Here is a 23,844-nt window from a genome sequence, read left to right on the forward strand (position 1 = left end):
GAAGCACAGGAGCTTGCTGCCCTCTAGTGCCAAACACTCCAGCTCCCTCTGTGTCTATGAAACAATATGACACAGCTGAGATGAGAATGAATTATTCATAAATGACGTGATGATAAAGCAGTATTTCACAGATCGGAGATATGAGATGTAATTGATCATGTAGAGCTGATATCAAACACATGCTTGTCTCTAAAAATAAGTGTAATCTCCTGGATGTGTTTGATTGTCTAAAGTGATATCCTTAATACTTTAACTATCGCTAGACAATGCTGGACTGATTAAATGTACACAAGAGTCTCTGAAGCAGTATTAATGAGTGGCTTATGCACCTTTTACCCATTTCTTATCAATAAAGTTCCAATAATTTGAATCCCAAATGGCCGCCCAGGCCCTTTTAAAGCACCTGTTGTGCATCATTTCAGGTTAGCGCAACACCTCCTCCCCTCCGTTTTATGAATGTCAACAGTTTCACCTCTCTCTCTCTGTCTCGCCCCCACAGATTAACCTAGTAGTGCCAGTCAGCGGCAGCACAGGGGCGGTTCAGGTTTAATGTTTAAGCTCTAACTCCCCCCTCTCCACACACACACTGGCCAATCGCCCTGCATGTTTGCAAGTGAGCGCCCAGCACCAGGAGTGAGTCACCTGAGAGACTGAGGAGGGTGAGCTGAGTGGGCCTGGTGGACACAGCGGCCATTTTACAGTAGGTGTCAGTTCCTGTTGTCTTAAAAACAATCACTGAAAGTCCTGTGAGAAACTGACATCCACCTGGAAAAGCCGAGATCAAACAGGTAAGGAAAGCTGTTGAGTTTTGAGGGTTTTTCTTACTGTCCTCAAAACAAATATTCTGTTTGTTATTAATGTGTTTCCACTTTGATTTGCCGTGACAGTGTCATGACTGTTGCTGTGTATTACGAGCTTGAGCAGCAGCTTCCTGTGAGTCACGGCTCAGCTTAAACTCCTCTGTTATTAGTCTGAGTCTGAGTTGTACTGTAGTCATGCAGTGGTCCTACTGTGAGGTGTTTTTCTGTGGCAGAGAGCCTGACATATTACTGATGCTGCTCCACACACTGTGAACAGCGTGTTTAAAGGATCACTGCAGTGGTTTCGCATTGTTTTGGTCCGTGAGCCACAAATCACACACACCAGGCGTTACATTGCAGTGTTACAAACAGTGCAGGTGTGTTTTAGAAACCTTTACTTTTTTCTACCATCAGGGCAACAATCATTTTCCCTTTATTTCCATTCAATATGAAAACCTTTCGGCCGACTCTTCAAACTTGTTTGAGTTGGATAATCCGTCGTAATGAATTCCAAGTATCGATTATTTTTTGTCATTCACTTTATATTAGTGAGTGACTAAATCAGCCTGCACTTAAACTGCGTTGCTGTGTAATAATAGTGTAAGATTGTAAAAGAAAAAATTAATGACAATATTGTTATTTCAACAATGGATCCAATATCTACAAGAATGTCAAAGGGATTTCTCGTAGTAACAACCCCAAAGATAATAATTTCCCAGCTCCACAGTTTCCCTCAGCTCTTTGCAGCGTTTCAGTGTCTTTCCCAATCTGCTGAATTTATCAGTTAAAAGAGTCAGACCCCTGATTGGAAACTGAAAGAAAGATAAAAAAGCGAGTGAATATTGGACTTCCACTGATAAGGCGGACACAAACACACACACACTTCTAATTAAATGTTGCTCTGTATCTGCTGGATTGTAAATAGGCAACTGTTTGCTAACTAGTTTGCCTTATCTACTTGTGTCATTGTTGTTTGTGGCATCTTGTTTCTGCTGCTCCCAAGGGGCCAAAAACAAAAACACTTAATGCCAGCTAAAAGTGTTAGCTAACTATTTTGATACCATTCATAAATGACAGAAAATCCACCTTGAATGACAGAAAAAATCACTCGAAAATGGACAGTACAAGTGTGCAACCTGCATTTGTGACGTGGCCCTTTAGGTTTACACTGTCAGAAAGGAGATTGTTTAAATGATTTCATCTTATTCTGATCTTAGAGAAGAAAGCAAAATCATTCATGTCTCAGTTTATTACAGAAAATTAGAAGTTAAAGTTCATATAGCTGACATATACAGTTATGTGATTTGAATCATATGAGAAAGATAGATTTCTTATAAAGAATGACATAAAAGTGTCTGATGTTCAGGTGTGTGAATTATAGATTTCAGACAGTATATCCGTGCATGCTTCCTGTTCAAAACAAATAAATGATCTTTCTTTCTCCCACTCCATGTCTCATAAGGATTCTGTGATTGCTTCTTTCTCAATGAATTACTAAAATCGGCGCGCAGCATGAAAAGCTGGAGCAGGAAATTCAAGAGACAAGAGCCTGACAGTGTGGTCGGGTCCTCCTCCAGCAAGAGGAACTCCATTAGTGATCCACCAGTGCCTGTGTGGGTTACTCACACACCCACACCAGATAATATCACGGATGATGATGAAAACTCCACAGGCCGCACATGCAGCACTCCACCGTACGCAGAAAGGGAGGATGCTGACAAAAAAGGGAGCATGAAAGACAGACTGAAATCCCTCATCCCTCAATCATGGGGGAGCATCATCCATAAATGGACAAGGGAGAGTGACAGCTTTAATGACTCTGAACCCAGCACCACTAGGATCCAGATCCTTCCCAATGGGACCAGGGTGAGCCCTCCTGTAAGTCCCCTGATCGAGCGCAAGAGCTTGGGAGACTCGATGAGCAACTCCACACAGAGCTCCCATAAGCCTTTGTTAAGGGACAGCCCCACTGATGAGTTGTTTCGTCGAGGCCCAGGAGAAGAATCTCTACTCTCCAGCATCCACCCTGCAGAGTACTACGCTGAGAAGCTGGAGGTCTATAATCAGAAGTACTCTTATTTGAAATCCTGGCCAGGCCTGCTCAGACTGCTTGCTGGACTTGAGCTCCTGTTTGGGGGCATGGTCCTTGCCTGTGTCATTGCCTACGTCCAGAAAGACAGTGAGTGGTCCAACAGCTACGGACTCTATAACGGTGCGTACAACAATGGGCTTGGTGTGTCAGGATACAGCTACAGGGGCCCCATGACTCCCTTCATTCTGGCCGTGGCTGGAGTCTCCTGGATCATTACCTTCTGTCTCCTGGTGATAGGAATGACTATGTATTATCGCACCATCCTCCTCGACTCCCCCTGGTGGCCCCTGACGGAGGCCTTCATTAACGTGGCGCTGTTCCTGCTCTTCATGGCAGCGGGGATCGTATACCTGAATGACTTGAACCGTGGGGGGCTGTGCTACACGACAATAGGCATTAACCCCATCTTGGCCAACCTGTGTCGCGTCGATGGAGGCCAGATGGCGGGAACAGCTTTCATCTTCATCAACATGACGATGTATCTCGGAAGCTTCCTGGTATGTCTGAAGATGTGGAGGCATGAGGCCGCACGGAGGGAGAGGGAGTACTTTGAGAACAAGGTACAGTTCATTAACACTGTGGAAATTTTAGATGAAAGACAAACTCATCACTTCTAAATTCAAAGTGGGAGGGAAATAATGCTGATATGGGAAGTGCTCCTCTTGAATACGGTATTAAAGAAGTGTGGTTCAATTGGCTTTAGAAGGCCTGTAAAAAAACATAAAGTTCACTGTGACAGGTTTTTCCCGCGGCTTCTGTAAATATTCGGCCCATGCTTTATTCCTTTTCTTGTGCGGCCTTTGTTGCTTGCCTTTAGATGTGAGACAGGAGGCTGTCTGACTGACGTTTGGACATCACTCTGCCCCGTGTTTGTCATCTATCGGGAGCTATTTTTAAGTATTTATGTCACATCAAACGCCTCATTTATTGTAGGCAACAGTAAGGGATACTATTATTGATTGCAAATGTGCCAGCGACAGCCCTAAAACAACAGTGGCAGACCAAATCCAATGAAATTTAAAGTCAGTCAAGACAATCTGCAGTGAGCACTCTGGCTGTCAGTATTGATATGTCAGCCTTTTCTGCTGGTTGATGCCACAGATGCCAGGTTTCATCCCAAAGCTGCAGCCTTGGTGTTTTTCGTGACTTTATTGACCATGTAGTCCTCTCTGTATAAATGTGACTCAGATAGCTAAGTTAAAGGTGAAACACACTTCCTTGTTCTGCTTCCGTGTGTGATGCTTTCTCAATGTGGCTGTTATAATAATTCTAAAAACATTTGTCAAAGGAACCATGGCTAATACCATCAAACAGGCGTAGCATTAAAAGGTGTCACAGTGCTGTACAGATACTGAATTATGAGGAACAAAGTCGCACATGTAAATGCTGGTATCTCTGTTATCTCCGGTATCTGCAGGGAGATGTTTGCCTTTAACACTGATATGCCTTGAACCACTAGCATAGCTCAGAACAAATAGCTAACAGTGTGAACCATATGGCAGTAGCCACTGGCATCAGATCCAATTTAATTAGCACATCATGCCAAATAAGAAATCCTGTACACATCCAATACACTATGTTAAAGCATTAGCTTAGACAGGCTCTTTCTTGTTGTGCAAGCTGCAGGAAGAAAGCTGTGTCTACCAGTGTAACAAAAGAATTATGCATGTTTTTGCTTACTGAACTCAGCACATAAAACTGACGGAGTATTGTTGTTATTTTCCAGGGGTTTTTGTGATTGTTCCCCTCTACAGCTTGTTACTGTCTGCAAATAGAGTCCATATTATCAGGCATCACAGCCACCACCTATGGGTGAGAAACAGCACGGTCAGCTAATATATTTGATGTCAAATAAGAAAGGGTGAGAGGCCACGAGTGAACATAATAATTCCACCTCCCGGCCGAGGGAATGCAGCTTCAGAGGTTTAGCTTGTCAAAGCAAAAGAATGAGGCAGTTTTTTTCTTTTTTTAATTTCTCTGACGCTTAGTTTAACCAAAAATTAGCTTCTTGTAATGATGACACTGACCCACACACATATTGGTTCATATTTTCTGAATAAAACTCTTTCTCTTTGACCTTTAGCCTCAGGAGGAGTTCCACCAGTCCATCCCACTCGCCCCCCGCAAAAACAAACGCATATCCTTCATGGATGAGATGGACAAATCTCGGAGTAAAGATTACATCAGGCCACATGCACTGGTCCCTGAGAACCCAGTCAGTCTGAAGAGAGACACGGCATCTGAATACCTTCCCAAAGCTCACATCGTCCCGGACTACATCAAGTGAGTGAACATTTAAACGACGCATGTTGAGGAAGATTTCTCTGTCTACATTAGTCACAGTGTAAACGCTGCACATGATCATACTTGACTGTCCGACAACTCCATAAAGTTACAAACAGAAGAATCAGTTTGTCGTGTCACTTCTCTCTGCAGGAAGTATCCAGAGATCGGATGTGTGGAAGAACGGGAAAAGTACAAAGCTGTTTTCAACGACCAGTATCAGGAATACAAAGACCTTCACCGAGACATCAGCACCACCCTCAATAAGTTCAGGGAGCTGGACGCCATGATGGCACGACTCGTCAGAGATGGAAAAAGCCAGGTGGTGAGATGGGTATATAGGAAACTTTATTTAACTTAATGAACAACTTATGTGCTCTGCTTCCAGGAAATAATTCCACATCAAAAGGACTTGTCTCCAGATTGTCTAGATACATGATCTCTGATTATATATTTTTGTTTCTACAAGATGCAATTATGCTGCAGACTGGTGTATGTTTTATGTCACAATCTGTCCAAACCACTTGGATCATTCTGTGTGTTTTTCCTTCAGGATCATCACAGGATTCAAAGCATTTTGAAGACGTATCAGCAGAAAAAGAGTGTAAGTGATTGAGTTTGTTAAAAAGTGAGGGCTTAGTCCGCTCTTCCTTTCTGCTTCATGATGGTTCACTCAGATGTATTAGATTTGCTACTTTTGTGTAAACACCTAGGTAATTTTTTATTTCAATAAATCTGTCCACTGATTCAAATAATACTGTTTCCATCATGAAATGTGGGCAACTCTGGAAATTCTCATTTAACGCAGCATCATTACAGAATGAATCAGGCCAGACAACAGTGAGCAGAGAGAAAGAGACAGAGAATTAGAAAAGACAGATTTATGTAACAGAGTTTGAAGCCGCTAATCTGTCTGTGATTTACAGGCGCCTGGCTTCCTGGAGAAAAAGGAACGCTGCGACTACTTGAAGGCCAAATTAAGCCACATCAAAAACAGAATCCGAACGTTTGACCTGGAGACTGTGGCGAATAGTCAGACATGAAGACCACACAGAAACATCAGAGCTGTCAGAACAAATCAGCTGTTGCCTTTGTTGATTCAGTGTACACTTTAAAATGTTAACTCTGCAAATGATTGTATTTTTTCCCTTTTTTTTTTTTTTACAAAAACTTGAGTTGTGAAAATTTGTACAATAAAGTTGCTTTTTATTTACATTCAGTGTACACTGTTTATTATTTTCACTGCCATCTTGTGCTTCCTTTCTTTCTTTTGATAAATTCTTTTTGGTCCTACATTGACAGGTTTGGTTTAACTTATGCCTATTTTGTATTGTTATTTTCCTTACTATAATCTGTCTGTGCATCAGGATTGCAATTTAAGATCATTTTCATCTGCAAATGATTTTCTCAGTTAAGGTCTATAAAATGTTCATCAGGTGACATCTTCAAGTTAATCAGTTTTTAATCAGATTTTGCTTGAAAAATAACTTGAATGATTGATGAATTTATTTTACATAGTAATTTTCTGATGATCCACCAATCAATTAATCAGCTGATTGTTTCAGTTCTGATTGAATTTATGTGTGTATGCAGCTGCTTATATACAAATATTAGTATTTTTATTGTCATTGCTGTTGAACATTTTGAGGGTTGATGGTGTTGACTATACCATGAAACTATAGATCATCATTTACATATCCTATTATAAATTAATGATAAATAGTTCCAGTCTGTGGCATTGTGTGTAGGTGGACTGCACCTCCCCATCTGATGTATATTTATTATGTAGACTTTGCTCTTGAATTTGAACCTGGCTGTCGCCTGCAGCCTATAAAGCGTCTATCAGAGCGTGTGGAGCAGCAGGTGAGCAGCAGGTGAACTGTGTCCCCGCTGAGACACTCGGCCACTCCGCAGGGTCCACGGTGAGTCAGGCGGCTCCACGCGTTTCATTTACGGTTTTTTTTTTTTCAGGAGAAGGTATCCAACATAGAAAATGACGAAGTTTACGACCGTCTATGACGTGTAAAGCGAGGACTGTTAAAGAGGAGACTCGAGTGAGGCGGCTGAGCTGGAGTAGACGTTTTCTATAGTGTCTGAGTAAGTTGTTTTATATGTTCTTATGGATTGATTTTGGAGTGTTTGCTTTCATATGTGTTCACTTGTCTGACCTGTTGACTGTTTAGAGACTTTCAAGCAACAATAATGGAGTTTAAAAGCAAGAAGAAAGGACTTACACGTTTATGGCCATTTTCAAATAAAATGGTCAGATCTTACACTTTGGGTGGAAAGAGGGCAGCAGCTAAATTTTAAAGTTTATTCTTAGTTTGTTTTCACATATAGAAAAAATATGAACTAACCGAGAGAGTGAGCATACATAAAAAAAAAATTGATAAGTTAAATTAAGGTATGTAGTTGATCAAAGGTACAAACAGCTCTTCCACGCCTGACTGGGCTTCATTTGTAGCTTCCCAGTGCTCTCCCTGACACTCAGCATGTGCACACAGGAAACACACTGTAGATGCAGCGGGGGGGGGGGGGGGGGGGGGGGGGGGGGGGGCTTCTCTGGTTCTCCCCTGCAGTAAACACCACGCATGGCTGCCCCAGCTCGCCTCTTATCTGCTGTCTGTCTGAATTATTGAAGCCTGTTGGGTTGAGTTCCTCTGGAGTGATGAAGTGTGGGTCAGCGATACTGGACAGAGGGTTCAGAGACGGGCTGAGGTGAACGAAGGGCAGAGACGCTCACAACTAAAACTGACTTACATCAAACTGACAAAATTTTTCTTTTTCTTTTTTTCCACCTCTTTTGATGTTTGTGTATTTATTGTCTTAACCTTTCTGTGTTTGTTGAATTGTTGGTTGTTTTTCTGTTTTCTTGTGTTTTCATGTATATTTGTATTGTTTGTTAGGACCCCCTCAAAAACGAGATGATTCATCTCAAGGGGTTTAACCCAAAACTTGTATCAAAAGTCTTTGTCACATCCGAATTTTGAGAACACACATTTGGCACTTTGTAAATGCCAATATTAAGTGATGTGGTGATATTACAGCATGTAACAAGGATATTGCTTTTACCATGAATTACTATAATATATAATTTCTTCCTCTTCCAGGTGAAACTGCAGTAACGTCCACCATGTATGATAGCCCCCCTGTGTACAGCCCGCCTTACAGCACCACCTCCCAAAGCTTCTATCCGCCGAGGAGCGTCCATTCCCCTCAGAGCCAGTATGTGCCCTACACCTACAATGTCCCTCCAGACTCCTACTACGTGGAGGAGAAGCCTCAACACTTCTACCGCTGGTTCTCTCCTCCTGGTTTTGTCAAGGTTTTCCAGGGAACCACTGTGCTCATGTGTTTCCTCATCTTCGCTTGCGTGGCTTCAACCTTGGTGTGGGACATGAACGGATTTGGGTACGGTGGTTACGGTGTTGGGGCCACAGGGAGTGTCGCAGGGACGGGGTCAGGATATTATGGAGGCAGCTACGGCTATGGCAGCTCCTACATGACGCCACAGTCTGCCAAGTCGGCTATGATCTCCATGGCAGCCATCAACTTTTTGGTTTCACTGGGCTTCCTGGTGGGGAGTTTCTCACGTTCCCGGATGATGAGGGGATGCAGGTTTTACCTGACTGTGTTCATCAGTAATATCATCTTAGCTGTGCTTCAGGTGAGTCTGCCTCATACAGCATACATGTGAAAGTCTCCATTCAGATGGTCTTACACTATCATCGGTAAAATAACAATTTCCGCCACTTACCAGACTTTCAACAGCACACAGGTTGTTCATGTAGATGGAAATAATGCTCGTGTAATACTTAGTAATGAGAGGAAGGTAAGATGTTTCCAGTGTTTCTAGTTTCTAGAGTCTTATTCTTTACTCAAAACACCATTGCATTCTGGTCTATTGAGTCCAATCTCTGCCCCCTCTATAATGAATTTCACTGTGCATGATTGTTTTGCTTTGTATGATTATAATAGAAAACTGTGACTCTGGTAAATAAGACTCAAAAAGCTGTTCTGAATCAAGTATACAGACCAGCAAACCAAAACTGACGTGGACTTAAAGCTGCATAGAGTCTGCAGTCGATTATAAGATCAAGCTGTTCCAGTGAGGAAGTCATTTCATAAAGTGTTAAGAGCTTTAAACCTACAAGAAATACTTTTTTGTCCACGGGTGAGCAGCAGAAACAAGCTGTGAACACAACACTGACATAGCAAACTTGTTCGCAAACAGTTGCCTATTTACACTTTCAGCTCATACCGAGCAACATTAATATTCATGTGGAATGGTGTTCCTGGTCTTCTGATGAATGTATGTCCAATATTCACTCTCCATTTAGTGTTTGGTTTCCACCAACCCTCAGAGGATCCTTTTGACTCATGAGCTGCTTAATGCGCCGCTATGTTCATTAGCTAGTCGCTGAATGACTGTTTCTCTGGTGCTGGGCAGGAAGCGTATAGTTGATTTCCAGAGCTTCTCACTGAAAACAGCTGCCTGCTGCAGCTGAAAATGACTCAGCTGTAAAGTTGTGGGTTGTAAAACCAAAACAAAGAGCTGAAAGATAAAACACTGTGGAGCTGAGGAGATCTGCAGACTCAGATGATAATTCTGTGTGAGTTCATTACTACAAGTGAACCCTTTCACATATATATATATATATATATCTGCTTTAAAGATCCGATGAAATGGGTTAATGAACTTCAGGTTCAGTCAGAAAACTCAAAATGACTTGATCTCAAACCCAACTTTCGGCCAATCCTGTCAACTCTTAACTGTATCACATTGCTTGACCCATCACTCGGCTACTGTACTTCTGTACATCACAGAGACGTAATGGCACTATTCATGAGACCTTTAAAGTTCAGACATCACACTTAACTTGGTAAGAAAGGCAGACAAAGGTTAAAACTGACTGGTGAGGTGGGGTCATGAATTGTATCTGCTACACTTGATGTGTTACAGTAATGTTGTGTGAAAATTCTCAAATCAAATCAATAGTGTGATTGAACCTTCCTCTCTTTTTAGGGCATCATCGACATTATCTTTGTGATTGGGGTGAACCCAATGTCTCAGAGCTCACAGAGCATGCTGTACAACCCCATGCTGATGATGTGTCAGAACATCCAGGGTAGCCCCAGCCTCAGCGGCAGCGTGGGGGCTGGTTTTCCGGGGGGGTTCCCCATGTACAATCAATACCTGCACCACTACTGCTACATGGACCCTGAGGAGGTTAGTTGGATTATCCTATTTTATTCTAATCTTATGTGTTCTCCTCCATTCTGATCTATAATTTACTTTCTTTCCTCAGGCGGTAGCGTTAGTGTTGGGTCTGATGGTGGTGCTGGCTCTGTCCCTGTCTGCTTACTACGCCTACAAGACCCGCAGCAAGATTTGGCGCCACGGCAAAGCTAACATCTACTGGGATGAGCAGCTGGTCAGGCCATCAGAGGGGCAAGACGTGCAGGACTGGGTTTGTGACTGTCTCTTCATTATTTACTTCCTCATGTGGTGTTTCTTACAGAGGATGGATGGGAATGGTTGTGTAATGAATCATTTGGGATGAATTAATGAGCATTTTACTAGGAAATCAGTTGACCCAAAGTTTACACTACTGACACATCGGTAAAAGACTTGGAAGGAGTTATTTCTGCGTTATTTCCAGGCAGATAACGAAACAAAAGCCAGAGCGGCATCACTGCTTACAATCTCATGTTTGGTTTTTTCTGCTTTCCAGCAAGTATGACGTCTCAGGGCCGATATAAACACCACGGTACGATTCTCATGTCATGCTGGTGCCCGTTTCACCAGCTCACATTACATGCTGTTGTTGACACAGAGAACGTTACTGTTTATCTTCGGCACACCCAGGTTTCACTCTAACTGATCATTAACCTCACCAGTGATAACAGTTGCACAGAGACCATGTGAGCAGCATTGCAGGAAAAAGGTCAGAAGACTCTTTCAAAGTGATTCACCTCATGGTTACGTCTGAAGTTTCAGCTTGTTTCAACAGATGTTATCACACACACATTTCCTGTACACAGTCATAATCATATATGTTTATAAAGGATGGTCAAGTCTGCTGGAAATGACTCACTGGCTCTTAACCAAAGAAGAAACAGTTGCTAATAAAAGAAATAAGCACTGTTCGATGAAACCAGCATAGAAATTCATGTAGGAGATTCAATTTAAGAAAGCCACTGAAAAATCATTTAGTTGTCAGTTTTTCAGTCGAGCATTTGCTTACAAAATCAGAGATCTGAACAGAGATCCATATGATAATAATAATAATAATAATAATAATAATAATAACAATGATAATAATAATAAACTTTATTTATGTTGCACTTCTTAACAAAGTTACAAACTGCTTTACGAACCAAATACAACCAGATAGATAAAATGAAAATAAGAACATGAAATAAAACATACACATAAAATAATAAATAGGACTAATATAATAATCAGTATAAGTAATAATAATAAGTATAAATAACAACCTATGTCAAACATGTCAAACAGATCCACGCAGGTTTGTAACACACTGTAGAGAGTCATTAACAGACTCTCATCAGATTCAGCTGTACTTGGCAAAAATTATACCTGCTCAATATCAGCAGGTTAACATTATCACTGTGATCATGTTAGCACGCTCACATTAGCATTCAGCTCAAAGCACCACTGTGCCTATAAGTGTAGCCTCACAAAGACAGCTGTTAGCACAGCTGCAGACTCTCAGACCCTTTTTTGGCACTTTTCTCAATATAATTATCCAAAAACATCAGTAAAGTGCATAATACACCTAAACGCAGTGCAGCACATTCGCAGTCGTCTCTATATTTGAATTTATCAGGCAATTTTTCAATTTCATCCTTGATGAAGGGTGGTGTAGTAGTTATACCTACATACATACAGAGTATCCAGATTAGGGTCTCAATATTGCTGGGGGACCTTTACTTTTTTTTTTTTACCACTGTGGTCATGTTGTAATCCAAGAATGTGGTCATGATTTGTCTTAGATAAGATACTGTTGCATACAGCACACAGTAAATCACGGATATGTATTTGCCATAGCGATTTATACACATTTGTGAGAGTATATTACATTAACTATCATTTAGGACTGAAAAATTATTTGGGGAAAATGGGAAAGTAACACAACTATAGCAACAGATTACAGCCTCAGAAAACGGTGGGAGTGGGTCAAAGTGAAAGAAAATCCGTCTTAAAAACAAACTGCTCCATGTTGAGATGCTTCAGATTACCCATGTTTATATTTTTCTGTTGAGCAGCCTGTGAATAATGACTTTTCTCTACAGGAAAATAACATCTTTGGTTGTATGATTAAACTACATATGTTAATGTTGACAAACTGTTATTCTGTCAATGGATATAGGTGTACAAAGTATCCAACTTTGCTGGAAATAAACTATCACTTTAAATTGGACCCCCAGTTTTGGAACCACTGTCCCAGAGCATCAGTGGCCCAGCATTTAGCAGGTACTCCTGGTTGTAGGGCCCTGTGAAAGCTGTGCTGTTTGTACTTCCCAGCGGTGGCCTCATGTGGTACTTAGTGGTGATTAATCTACTAGAGTAGCAGTGTACTATGAATGTATCATGTCCACCATGACTCATTATGGTAAGGGAAGAAACATATTCAGTCAGTTTATCCAGCGAGGCCTTGGCCTACATACTGCCTGTCACCGCAAGTGTGTGTGTCGCTTCATCAAGATGCAGGCCCTATTCTGGAGCACTCCCGTATTGCAGTGAAGATGCTTGCCTTGCAGGGAGGCATATATAATGTATGTGGCATGTATAATGTATAAAAAGGGTTGAGTTGCCTCTGTGTTGCTGTGTGAATCATGGTGGCGCTAAATGATTCAGTCTGCGAAGGGGCTTCTACACGCGGCTGCAGATTAGACTCCTGGCAAAGAATTAATTTCCCTGTGTTTTGTGCCACGTTTTCATTTAACACAAGTGGAAACTGTGTTAATGGAGAGAAGAATGTAGGATAATTGGATTCAAACCAAACACTGCATTATTTTTTTGAAAATTCTATGTTGCCTGCATTGAATAGCATGTCTCAATTCATATTTATCAACATGAGGAACTCCCCCGAAGTCAAACAGGATAACAGAACTAAGACTACAAACATGAAGTGATGAGGTGGCATATGTGTAGCTCCTCCAAAGAGAATACATATCTCAAGAGACGGTATGGAAAGACACAGAGAAATATTTAGAGGGAATATGGATTCATTTTATGTTGCAGAACATAAAAAAAGGCTGAATTGAGTCAAACCGGGGATCGCAGGAAAAAATATTAATGGTAGGAGTTCATAATAAACTCCTTTTCATATCACTGTAAATTGAATACCTTTGGCTTTTCTGGACAATTTTAACATCACTTTGGGATCCAGCACATTGAGATACACATTTGTGATATATTTGTATCTCATATATACGCAATTCTATGTTTCCTTTAAATATTGACTGGATTAGTCCATGGTCAAAACAGTCATTAGCTGCAGCCATAAAACTGTTAAGACATGAAACCATGAAATCAAAGCTGCACCCGTCACAGCATTTTTCTACTGCAGCGGATCAGATTCCCTCTCAGCTCTCTCTGACTGCACATTCATGAGATCTGTTTCACATGCTGCTTTTTCCAGACACTCAGCATCAGCTCAGTAGATCCTCATCCTTTGTGACTACACTCGCATCCGGAAATAGGTCGAAGACTAGAAGTCATTAATGATGCATTATACAGTATGGCAGTAAATTACATGAGGCATAATGCAGTTACTCTGTATCTTTTAAGGGTGTTTTTTTTGGCTATGCATCTCTTTTTGTAATGTAATATTCATTTTTCCCACTTCCTGTCACTGTTTAGGGCTGTAACATTAATTGTGTAGTAGTGTTGTACCTAAGGTGTTCAATTCTGTGTTTGATAAGCACACTGCTGTTTACCTGACGGGTTAGAAAGATGGAACAGCAGAAATGTTTGTTCCACTGATTTCACTCCTGTATCATTCTTTCTCAGTGTGCTCACGATGATACAGACACACACTCTTGCACTGGTAACATGCATTTCATGTTGGACACAGTTCAGAAAATTGCTTTTGTGTGTTTCCTTCCAACTGATTGGCTCTGATGGTCGTTGAAAGAAAGTATTTGAGGTGAGACACTGATCATCTTGGAAACCTGGAGGATGATAGATGTTAGAGCTGCTTTTCATTTTACTGCAGTGTGTCACACTGTGGCCAAGGCTACTGTGTATGTGTGTGTGTGTTTGTGTATGTGTGTGTCTGTCCTTGTATCTGTGTGACTACATTCATACATGTCTGGCAGCCTCTCTCATCAGAGTGTTTTCAGCACATTTTGCTCTCCAGTTTGCTGCCCAGAAAAGGTTCTTTCTTTCAAGCATAAATAATGTGTTTGACTCCTCCTCAGTATTTACTTGTGATGTTAAATGTGGCATTATGTTTGAGAATACTGACTTACAGATCACTTCATTTGTATTTTCTATTATTGTGGATTTTCTGTCTTGTGTAACTCCATATAAACAGAATCAAATGACCTGCTCTCTCATTTAAAAATTCAATTTTGAAAAACAGAATTCCTCATCCAGAAACCACCAACCTCAACAATAAATTACAGGATTCTGATTCCAATTTCTTGACATTGTCTCAGGTGAACCATGTCGGAGAGGTGCGCAGCACACAGCAGGCGCCAACTGTTGTTTTATCAGAGAGAGCAGCACCTGACCTCAGGGCGGAGAACAGTGTGGTCTCCTACGGCAACGGAACAGTCAGCATCCACAGCGAGGGAAATTATAAAAGCAAAAGGTGAGTAATGGTCACAGCTGATGAACACAACTGAATGATCTGTGCCAAGGGCATAGGTTTGGGCTCAACACTGGTAGTGACGCAACAACCCCACAAACCCTCCAAAACAAAGAGATCCAAACAGTTTATTAACATATAAGATCTGAATTTAGATTCAAGAATACCCATATGCAAATGTAATATATGTACATGTGTTGAATGTCCATATGTGAAATATATGTACATATGAAGTAAAATGTATTTAAAGTATCGCCTAAAGATTACAGATGAAACTTGTTAGAAATTGGAAAAAAGATTGACACATTAATATATCTGTTTGCATTATAGACATATACATGAATGTATATCAATCCCACAGCCTGACAGTATATGTTAATATTATATATGTAAATATATAAAAGATAGAAATGTATGTTTAAAATTAATTAGAAATTATTATTAAGGCATGAAAAAGTCATAGTATAGTAAGGCATAAAATAAGTCATATTATAGTAAGGCAAAAAGTCATGAAATGTCATCAAAATGTCATGATATAATAAGGCATAAAATGTCATGAAAACATCATACTATAGAAAGGCATAATATTTCATTAAAAACGTCCAAAAACAACACAGTATAAAGTAAGGCATAAAATGTCAAAAAAATGTCATACTATAGTAGGGCATGAAAATTTGAAAAAACGTCACAGTATAGCACAGTGTAAAATGTCATTACAACATCATAGTATAGTAAGGCATAAAAATGTCAAAAAACATCATAGTATAGTAAGGCATAAAATGTCAAAAAAACATCATACTATAGTAAGGCATGAAAAAAAAATTTGAAAAAACTTCACAGTATAGCACAGTGTAAAATGTCATTACAACATCATAGTATAGTAAGGCGTAAAAATGTCAAAAAACATCATAGTACAATAAGGCACAAAAACATCAAAAAACTTCATACTATAGTAAAGCATGAAAACGTGAAAAACGTCATAGTATAGTAAGGCATGAAAACGTCAAAAAACGACACAGTATATAATAAAGCATAAAATGTCTAAAAAATGTCATACTATAGTAGGGCATAAAAATTTGAAAAAACGTCACAGTATAGTAAGGCATAAAGACGTCAAAAAAGGTCATAGTATAGTAAGGCATAAAGACGTCAAAAAAGGTCATAGTATAGTAAGGCGTAAAATGTCATACTATAGTAGGGCATAATAATTTGAAAAAATGTCATAGTATAGTAAGGCATAAAAACGTCAATAATCATCATAGTATAGTGAGGCATAAAAATGTCAAAAAACGTCACAGTATAGCAAGGTGTAAAATATCATTAAAACATCATAGTATAGTAAGGCATAAAAACGTAAAAAAACGTCATGGTATAGTAAGGCATGAAAACGTGAAAAAATGTCATACTATATATAGTAAGACATAAAAACCTCAAAAAACATCATAGTATAATATGGCATAATAATTTGAAAAAACATCATAGTATAGTAAGGCATGAAAACGTCCAAAAACGTCATAATAAGGCATAACATTTTTTAAAAAGTCATAGTATAGCAAGGTGTAAAATGTCATTAAAACATCATAGTATAGTAAGGCATAAAAATTTGAAAAAAGTCATATTACAGTAAGGCATAAAAATTTGAAAAAACGTCATGGTATAGTAAGGCATGAAAACGTGAATAAACGTCATAGTACACTAAGACTTGAAAACGTCCAAAAATGTCACAGTATATATACTAAGGCCTAAAAATTTGAAAAAAAAAAGTAATAGTACAGTAAGGCATAAAAACGTGAAAAAACGACACAGTATAGTAAGGCATGAAAACGTGAATAAACATCATACTATATACAGTAAGGCATGAAAACGTCCGAAAACGTCATAGTATAGTATGGCATAATAATTTGAAAAAACATCATAGTATAGTAAGGCATAAAAATGTGTAAAAACGTCACAGAATAGTAAGTCATGAAAACGCGAAAAAACGTCATAGTATAGTAAGGTATAAAAACGTCAAAAAACATCATAACATAGTAAGGCATGAAAACGTCCAAAAACGTCATACTATAGTAGGGCATGAAAATGTCAAAAAACATCACGAAGTTAGGCATAAAATGTCTAAAAACGTCATAGTACAGTAACGCATAAAAACGTGAAAACACATCACAGTATATATAGTAAGGCCTAAAAATTTGAAAAAAGTCATAATACAGTAAGGCATAAAAACGTGAAAAAACGTCATAGTATAGTAAGGCATAAAATGTCTAAAAACGTCACAGAATAGTAAGTCATAAAAACGCGAAAAAACGTCATAGTATAGTAAGGTATAAAAACGTGAAAAAACGTCACAGTATAGTAAGGCATAAAAATGTCAAAAAACGTCACAGTATAGCAAGGTGTAAAATGTCATTAAAACATCATAGTATAGTAAGGCATAAAAATTTGAAAAAAGTCATATTACAGTAAGGCATAAAAATGTGAAAAAACGTCATGGTATAGTAAGGCATGAAAACGTGAATAAACGTCATACTGTGTATAGTAAGGCATAAAAATGTCAAAAAACGTCATAGTACACTAAGACTTGAAAACGTCCAAAAATGTCACAGTATATATACTAAGGCCTAAAAATTTGAAAAAAAAAAGTAATAGTACAGTAAGACATAAAAACGTGAAAAAACGACACAGTATAGTAAGGCATGAAAACGTGAATAAACATCATACTATATAAAGTAAGGCATGAAAACGTCCGAAAACGTCATAGTATAGTATGGCATAATAATTTGAAAAAACATCATAGTATAGTAAGGCATAAAAACATGAAAAAACGTCATAATACAGTAAGGCATTAACATCAAAAAACGTAATAGTATAGTAAGGCATAAAAATGTGTAAAAACGTCACAGTATAGTAAGGCAAAAAAAAAGTCAAAAACGTCATAGTAGAGTAAGGCAAAAAATATATCATAGTATATTAAGGCATAAAACGTGAAAAAAAGTCATAGTTTAATAAGGCATTAACGTCAAAACACATCATAGTATAGTAGGGCATAATAATTTGAAAAAACATCATAGTATAGTAAGGCATAAAACGTCAAAAAACGTCATAATATAATAAGGCATAAAATTTGAAAAAACGTCACAGTAAAGTAAGGCATAAAAACTTTAAAAAACGTCACAGTATAGTAAGGCATAAAAACGTAAAAAAAAGTTACAGTATAGTAAGGCATAAAAACGTGAAAAAACATCAAAGCAAAGTAAGGCATAAAACATCAAAAAACGTCATAGTATAGTAAGGCATAAAAACGTGAAAAAACGTCATAGTATAGTAAGGCATAAAAACGTGAAAAAACGTCATAGTATAGTAAGGCACTAACGTCAAAAAACGTCATGGTATAGTGAGGTATAAAAACGTGAAAAAACGTCACAGTATAATAAGGCATAAAACGTGAAAAAACGTCATAGTAAGGCATAAAACGTGTAAAAACGTCATAGTAAAGTAAGGCATAAAAACGTGAAAAAACGTCACAGTATAGTAAGGCATAAAACGTGAAAAAACGTCATAGTACAGTAAGGCATAAAAATGTGTAAAAACGTCACAGTATAGTAAGGCATAAAAACGTGAAAAAACGTCACAGTAAAGTAAGGCATAAAAAATGTGTAAAAACGTCACAGTATAGTAAGGCATGAAAACGTGAAAAAACGTTACAGTATAGTAAGTAATAAAAATGTGAAAAAAGTTCATAGTACAGTAAGGCTTGAAAACGTCCAAAAACGTCACAGTATATATAGTAAGGCCTAAAAATTTGAAAAAACGTCATAGTATAGTAAGGCATGAAAACGTGAAAAAACGTCATAGTATAGTAAGGCATAAAAACGTGAAAAAACGTCATAGTACATTAAGGCATAAAACGTGAAAAAAAGTCATAGTTTAATAAGGCATTAACGTCAAAACACATCATAGTATAGTAAGGCATAATAATTTGAAAAAACATCATGGTATAGTAAGGCATAAAACGTCAAAAAACGTTATGATATAGTAAGGCATAAAATTTGAAAAAACGTCACAGTAAAGTAAGGCATAAAAACGTGAAAAAACATCATAGTATAGTAGGGCATAAAAACGTGAAAAAACGTCATAGTACAGTAAGGCATTAACATCAAAAAACGTAATAGTATAGTAAGGCATAAAAATGTGTAAAAACGTCACAGTATAGTAAGGCATAAAAACGTGAAAAAACGTCACAGTAAAGTAAGGCATAAAAATGTGTAAAAACGTCACAGTATAGTAAGGCATGAAAACGTGAAAAAACGTTACAGTATAGTAAGTAATAAAAATGTGAAAAAAGTTCATAGTACAGTAAGGCTTGAAAACGTCCAAAAACGTCACAGTATAGTAAGGCATGAAAACATCAAAAAACGTCATAGTATAATAAGGCATGAAAACGCGAAAAAACGTCATAGTATAGTAAGGCATAAAAACGTGAAAAAACGTCATAGTACATTAAGGCATAAAACGTGAAAAAAAGTCATAGTTTAATAAGGCATTAACATCAAAACACATCATAGTATAGTAGGGCATAATAATTTGTAAAAACGTCATAATATAATAAGGCATAAAATTTGAAAAAACGTCACAGTCAAGTAAGGCATAAAAACGTTAAAAAACGTCACAGTATAGTAAGGCATAAAAACGTGAAAAAACGTTACAGTATAGTAAGGCATAAAAACGTGAAAAAACATCAAAGCACAGTAAGGCATAAAACATCAAAAAACGTCATAGTATAGTAAGGCATAAAAACGTGAAAAAACGTCATAGTATAGTAAGGCATAAAAACGTGAAAAAACGTCACAGTATAGTAAGGCATAAAACGTGAAAAAACGTCATAGTATAGTAAGGCATAAAACGTGAAAAAAAGTCATAGTATAGTAAGGCATTAACGTGAGAAAAAGTCATAGTATAGTGAGGCATAAAAACGTGAAAAAACGTCACAGTATAGTAAGTAATAAAAATGTGAAAAAAGTTCATAGTACAGTAAGGCATTAAAACATCAAAAAAAAACATCATAGTATAGTTGGGCATAATAATTTGAAAAAACATCATAGTATAGTACGGCATGAAAACATCAAAAAAGTCATCGTAACGTCAGGCTTGAAAACGTCCAAAAACGTCACAGTATATATAGTAAGGCCTAAAAATTTGAAAAAACATCATAGTATAGTAAGGCATAAAAACGTGAAAAACGCCATAGTATAGTAAGGCATAAAAACGTTAAAAAACGTCACAGTATAGTAAAGCATGAAAACGTCAAAAAACGTCACAGTATAGTAAGGCATAAAAACGTGAAAAAACGTCAAAGCACAGTAAGGCATTAACGTCAAAAAACGACATAGTACATTAAGGCATAAAACGTGAGTAAAAGTCATAGTTTAATAAGGTTTTAACATCAAAACACATCATAGTATAGTAGGGCATAATAATTTCAAAAAACGTAACAGTAAAGTAAGGCATAAAAACATTAAAAAACATCACAGTATAGTACGGCATAAAATTTGAAAAAACGTCACAGTAAAGTAAGGCATAAAAACGTTAAATAACGTCACAGTATAGTAAGGCATAAAAACGTGAAAAAACGTCACAGTATAGTAAGGCATGAAAACATCAAAAAACGTCATAGTATAGTAAGGCATGAAAACGTAAAAAAACGTCATAGTATAGTAAGGCATAAAACGTGAAAAAACATCACAGAACATTAAGGCATAAAACGTGAAAAAAAGTCATAGTATAGTAAGGCATTAACGTCAAAAAATGTCATAGTATAGTGAGGCATAAAAACGTGAAAAAACGTCACAGTATAATAAGGCATAAAAACGTGAAAAAACGTCAAAGCATAGTAAGGCATAAAACGTGAAAAAACGTCATAGTATAGTAAGGCATAAAAACGATAAAAAACGTCATAGTATAGTAAGGCATAAAAACGTGAAAAAACATCATGGTACAGTAAGGCATAAAACGTGAAAAAACGTCATAGTATAGTAAGGCATAAAAACGTGAAAAAACGTCATAGTATAGTAAGGCATTAACGTCAAAAAACGTCATAGTATAGTAAGGCATAAAAACGTGAAAAAACATCATAGTATAGTAAGGCATTAACGTGAAAAAACGTCATAGTATAGTGAGGCATAAAAACGTGAAAAAACGTCACAGTACAATAAGGCATAAAACGTGAAAAAACGTCATAGTATAGTAAGGCATAAAAACGTGAAAAAACGTCACAGTATAGTAAGGCATAAAACGTCAAAAAACGTCACAGTATAGTAAGGCATAAAAACGTGAAAAAACGTCACAGTATAGTAAGGCATAAAACGTGAAAAAACGTCATAGTATAGTAAGGCATAAAACGTGAAAAAACGTCATAGTATAGTAAGGCATAAAAACGTGAAAAAACGTCACAGTACAGTAAGGCATAAAACGTGAAAAAACGTCATAGTATAGTAAGGCATAAAAACGTTAAAAAATGTCACAGTATAGTAAGGCATGAAAACGTGAAAAAACGTTACAGTATAGTAAGGCATAAAAACGTGAAAAAACGTCAAAGCACAGTAAGGCATTAACGTCAAAAAACGACATAGTACAGTAAGGCATTAACGTCAAAAAACGTCATAGTACAGTAAGGCATTAATGCCAAAAAACGTCATAGTATAGTTAGGCATAAAACGTGAAAAACATCACAGTAAAGTAAGGCATAAAAACGGTGAAAAAACGTCACAGTATAGCAAGGTGTAAAGTGTCATAAAAACTTCATCGTATAGTAAGGCATAAAAATGTCAAAAAACATCATGGTATAGTAAGGCATAAAAAGTCATAAAAACTTCATAATATAGCAAGGCATAATAACTTGAAAAAACGTCATAGTATAGTAAGACATAAAATGTCATAAAAATGTCATAGTATAGTAAGGCACGAAAATGTCATACTAGAGTAAGGTACAAAAATGTCAAAAGAAACATCATAGTATTGATGAATTAATGTAGCCAATATACGTATATGTGGCTGCAGACGTCCATCAAACAGTGACAAACACTGTGTATTTTCCACAGTTTCCCTGCTGACAACAGTAACCACCATGGTGCTGAGCCTCTGTACCAGAACAGCAGGGTGACAGTTTACTGCAGCAGCTCTTCAGATGAGACCGACAGCATCCGGAAGCCTCCTCCTTATCATGTGGAGAGGGAGCAGAGGAATGACCGACAGCCCCAACCTGCTGCTCACGAGATGGTGGAGTCCCAGTATGAAACTGGTTACACCACCGGAGACACTGGCAATGAGCTGGACCGTAACCAAACAGATTATCTTTACAGGTGAGCCACAATTCTGCTGCCAGTTATATAGAGAATAAAAAAACATAAAGACAGATATACGGGCACAAAATACAAGTGAAGTCAGGTTTCCCTAAACTGTTTAATGCTAAAAATTGGGCTTATAACGATATTTGAGTTTAGTTACAGTATTCCAACTAGAAGACTTATATTCCATATTTGTATTGTCTGTTGCTCATTCAGTGGCTTTTCCTCTGTTAAATAATTGAATATCATTTTTATTATATACATTTTTGTAGTTTTAGGTAGCAACATGCAAAATTCTCTTCACATTAATATCCCACCCCAGGCTGTACCCAGAGATAACTTCAGACGAGCAGCGCCAGAAGTACAAGAAGGAGTTTGACGCTGATCTGGCCCGCTATAAGAGCCTCTGTGCCGACATGGATGACATCAGTGACCAGATGCACAAGCTGAGCCGAGAACTGGACATGTTGCACGAGGGCTCCATGAAGCACCAGGTAGAGAACAACAGGAGGGAGGAGCGCACAGTGGAAAAATACAGTCATACCTTACCCAAACGCTGAAACATTGACTAGTGAAGATGAACCAAGCCAGATTTCCCTCGATTTTATGTATCAGTCATGTATTTATTCATCTATTGTTTGTGTTTTATTTCATTAGGATTAAAGATGATCCAGATTATGTATATTTGTGCAACATTCTGTTGTTTATAACATAACATCAGCACAATGAAGTGATAGGATTTGTATTTTCCATTCTCAGGGAGTGGCAGAGGAGTACAACCGACTGAAAAACCTTAAAAGGGTGAGTGCACTCAGATCTGTGCTGATAACATAATATGAAATTAACAGAATAGTTTGAAGGAGCAGGCTTATTTGCTTTCTTGCTATGATTTAGCTGAGAGGATTGATACCACTCTCATGCCAGCAAGATAAATCTGAAGTGAAAAAGCATGTTTCTCAAACTACTGCTGATAATGTTAGATAGTTTAATATCTGCTTTCTTAAATTTCTCTTTCTTCCAGACGCCAGAATATCAAGCAAAGAAGAAGCAGAGCAAAGACCTTCGGCAAAAGCTTTTCCACATCAAACGTTTGGTAAAAATCTTTGACCAAGGTCTTTGTTAGTGTGTCTCAGTGACAAGGATTTTTCCTACATTTTCTTCCTTTGCTGTTTGAGTTGTAACAGTTCGGCCCATAGTAACATGGCCCTTGTACTGGTCTCACAATCACTGAACCTCAGCTCTCGAATAAAGCCAGCTTTGCTCTGTGTGGCTGTAATTTAAACAGTTCAACAACTGGCACTGTTGTTGCACCTTGTGTAAGATTTTCCTTTGTTACTTCCCATGTCAGATTTAATGTTTGATTCTTGAATATTACTACTGAATGTCAGTTTTTATATGGAGATAATAGCATGAATGCAGATGAAGACAAGACAAAATGTAAATAAAGTAACAATTAAAACTCTTCATTCTTTTTCACTTTTTTG

General features: G+C 37.9%; 1 protein-coding gene across 1 annotated transcript; it reads left to right on the top strand.

Annotated features, from left to right (window-relative positions):
• The first annotated feature begins 609 nt into the window (after positions 1-609).
• ocln1 (occludin1) lies at positions 610-23,824 on the top strand. Its single transcript, XM_087179799.1, has 14 exons — positions 610-788; positions 2,263-3,452; positions 4,976-5,175; positions 5,329-5,500; positions 5,729-5,779; positions 6,102-6,207; positions 8,286-8,842; positions 10,202-10,405; positions 10,485-10,646; positions 14,869-15,023; positions 22,115-22,375; positions 22,683-22,854; positions 23,120-23,161; positions 23,382-23,824. Exons 2-14 carry the CDS (start codon positions 2,313-2,315, stop codon positions 23,481-23,483), a joined length of 3,324 nt encoding a protein of 1,107 aa, XP_087035925.1. The 5' UTR covers positions 610-788; positions 2,263-2,312; the 3' UTR covers positions 23,484-23,824.
• Positions 23,825-23,844: the final 20 nt, after the last annotated feature.

Source organism: Seriola lalandi, unplaced genomic scaffold (genome assembly GCF_002814215.2).
Source record: "Seriola lalandi dorsalis isolate HSWRI2012SDOR001 ecotype SW California unplaced genomic scaffold, Sedor1 jcf7180002054866, whole genome shotgun sequence".
Taxonomy (NCBI): Eukaryota; Metazoa; Chordata; class Actinopteri; order Carangiformes; family Carangidae; genus Seriola; species Seriola lalandi.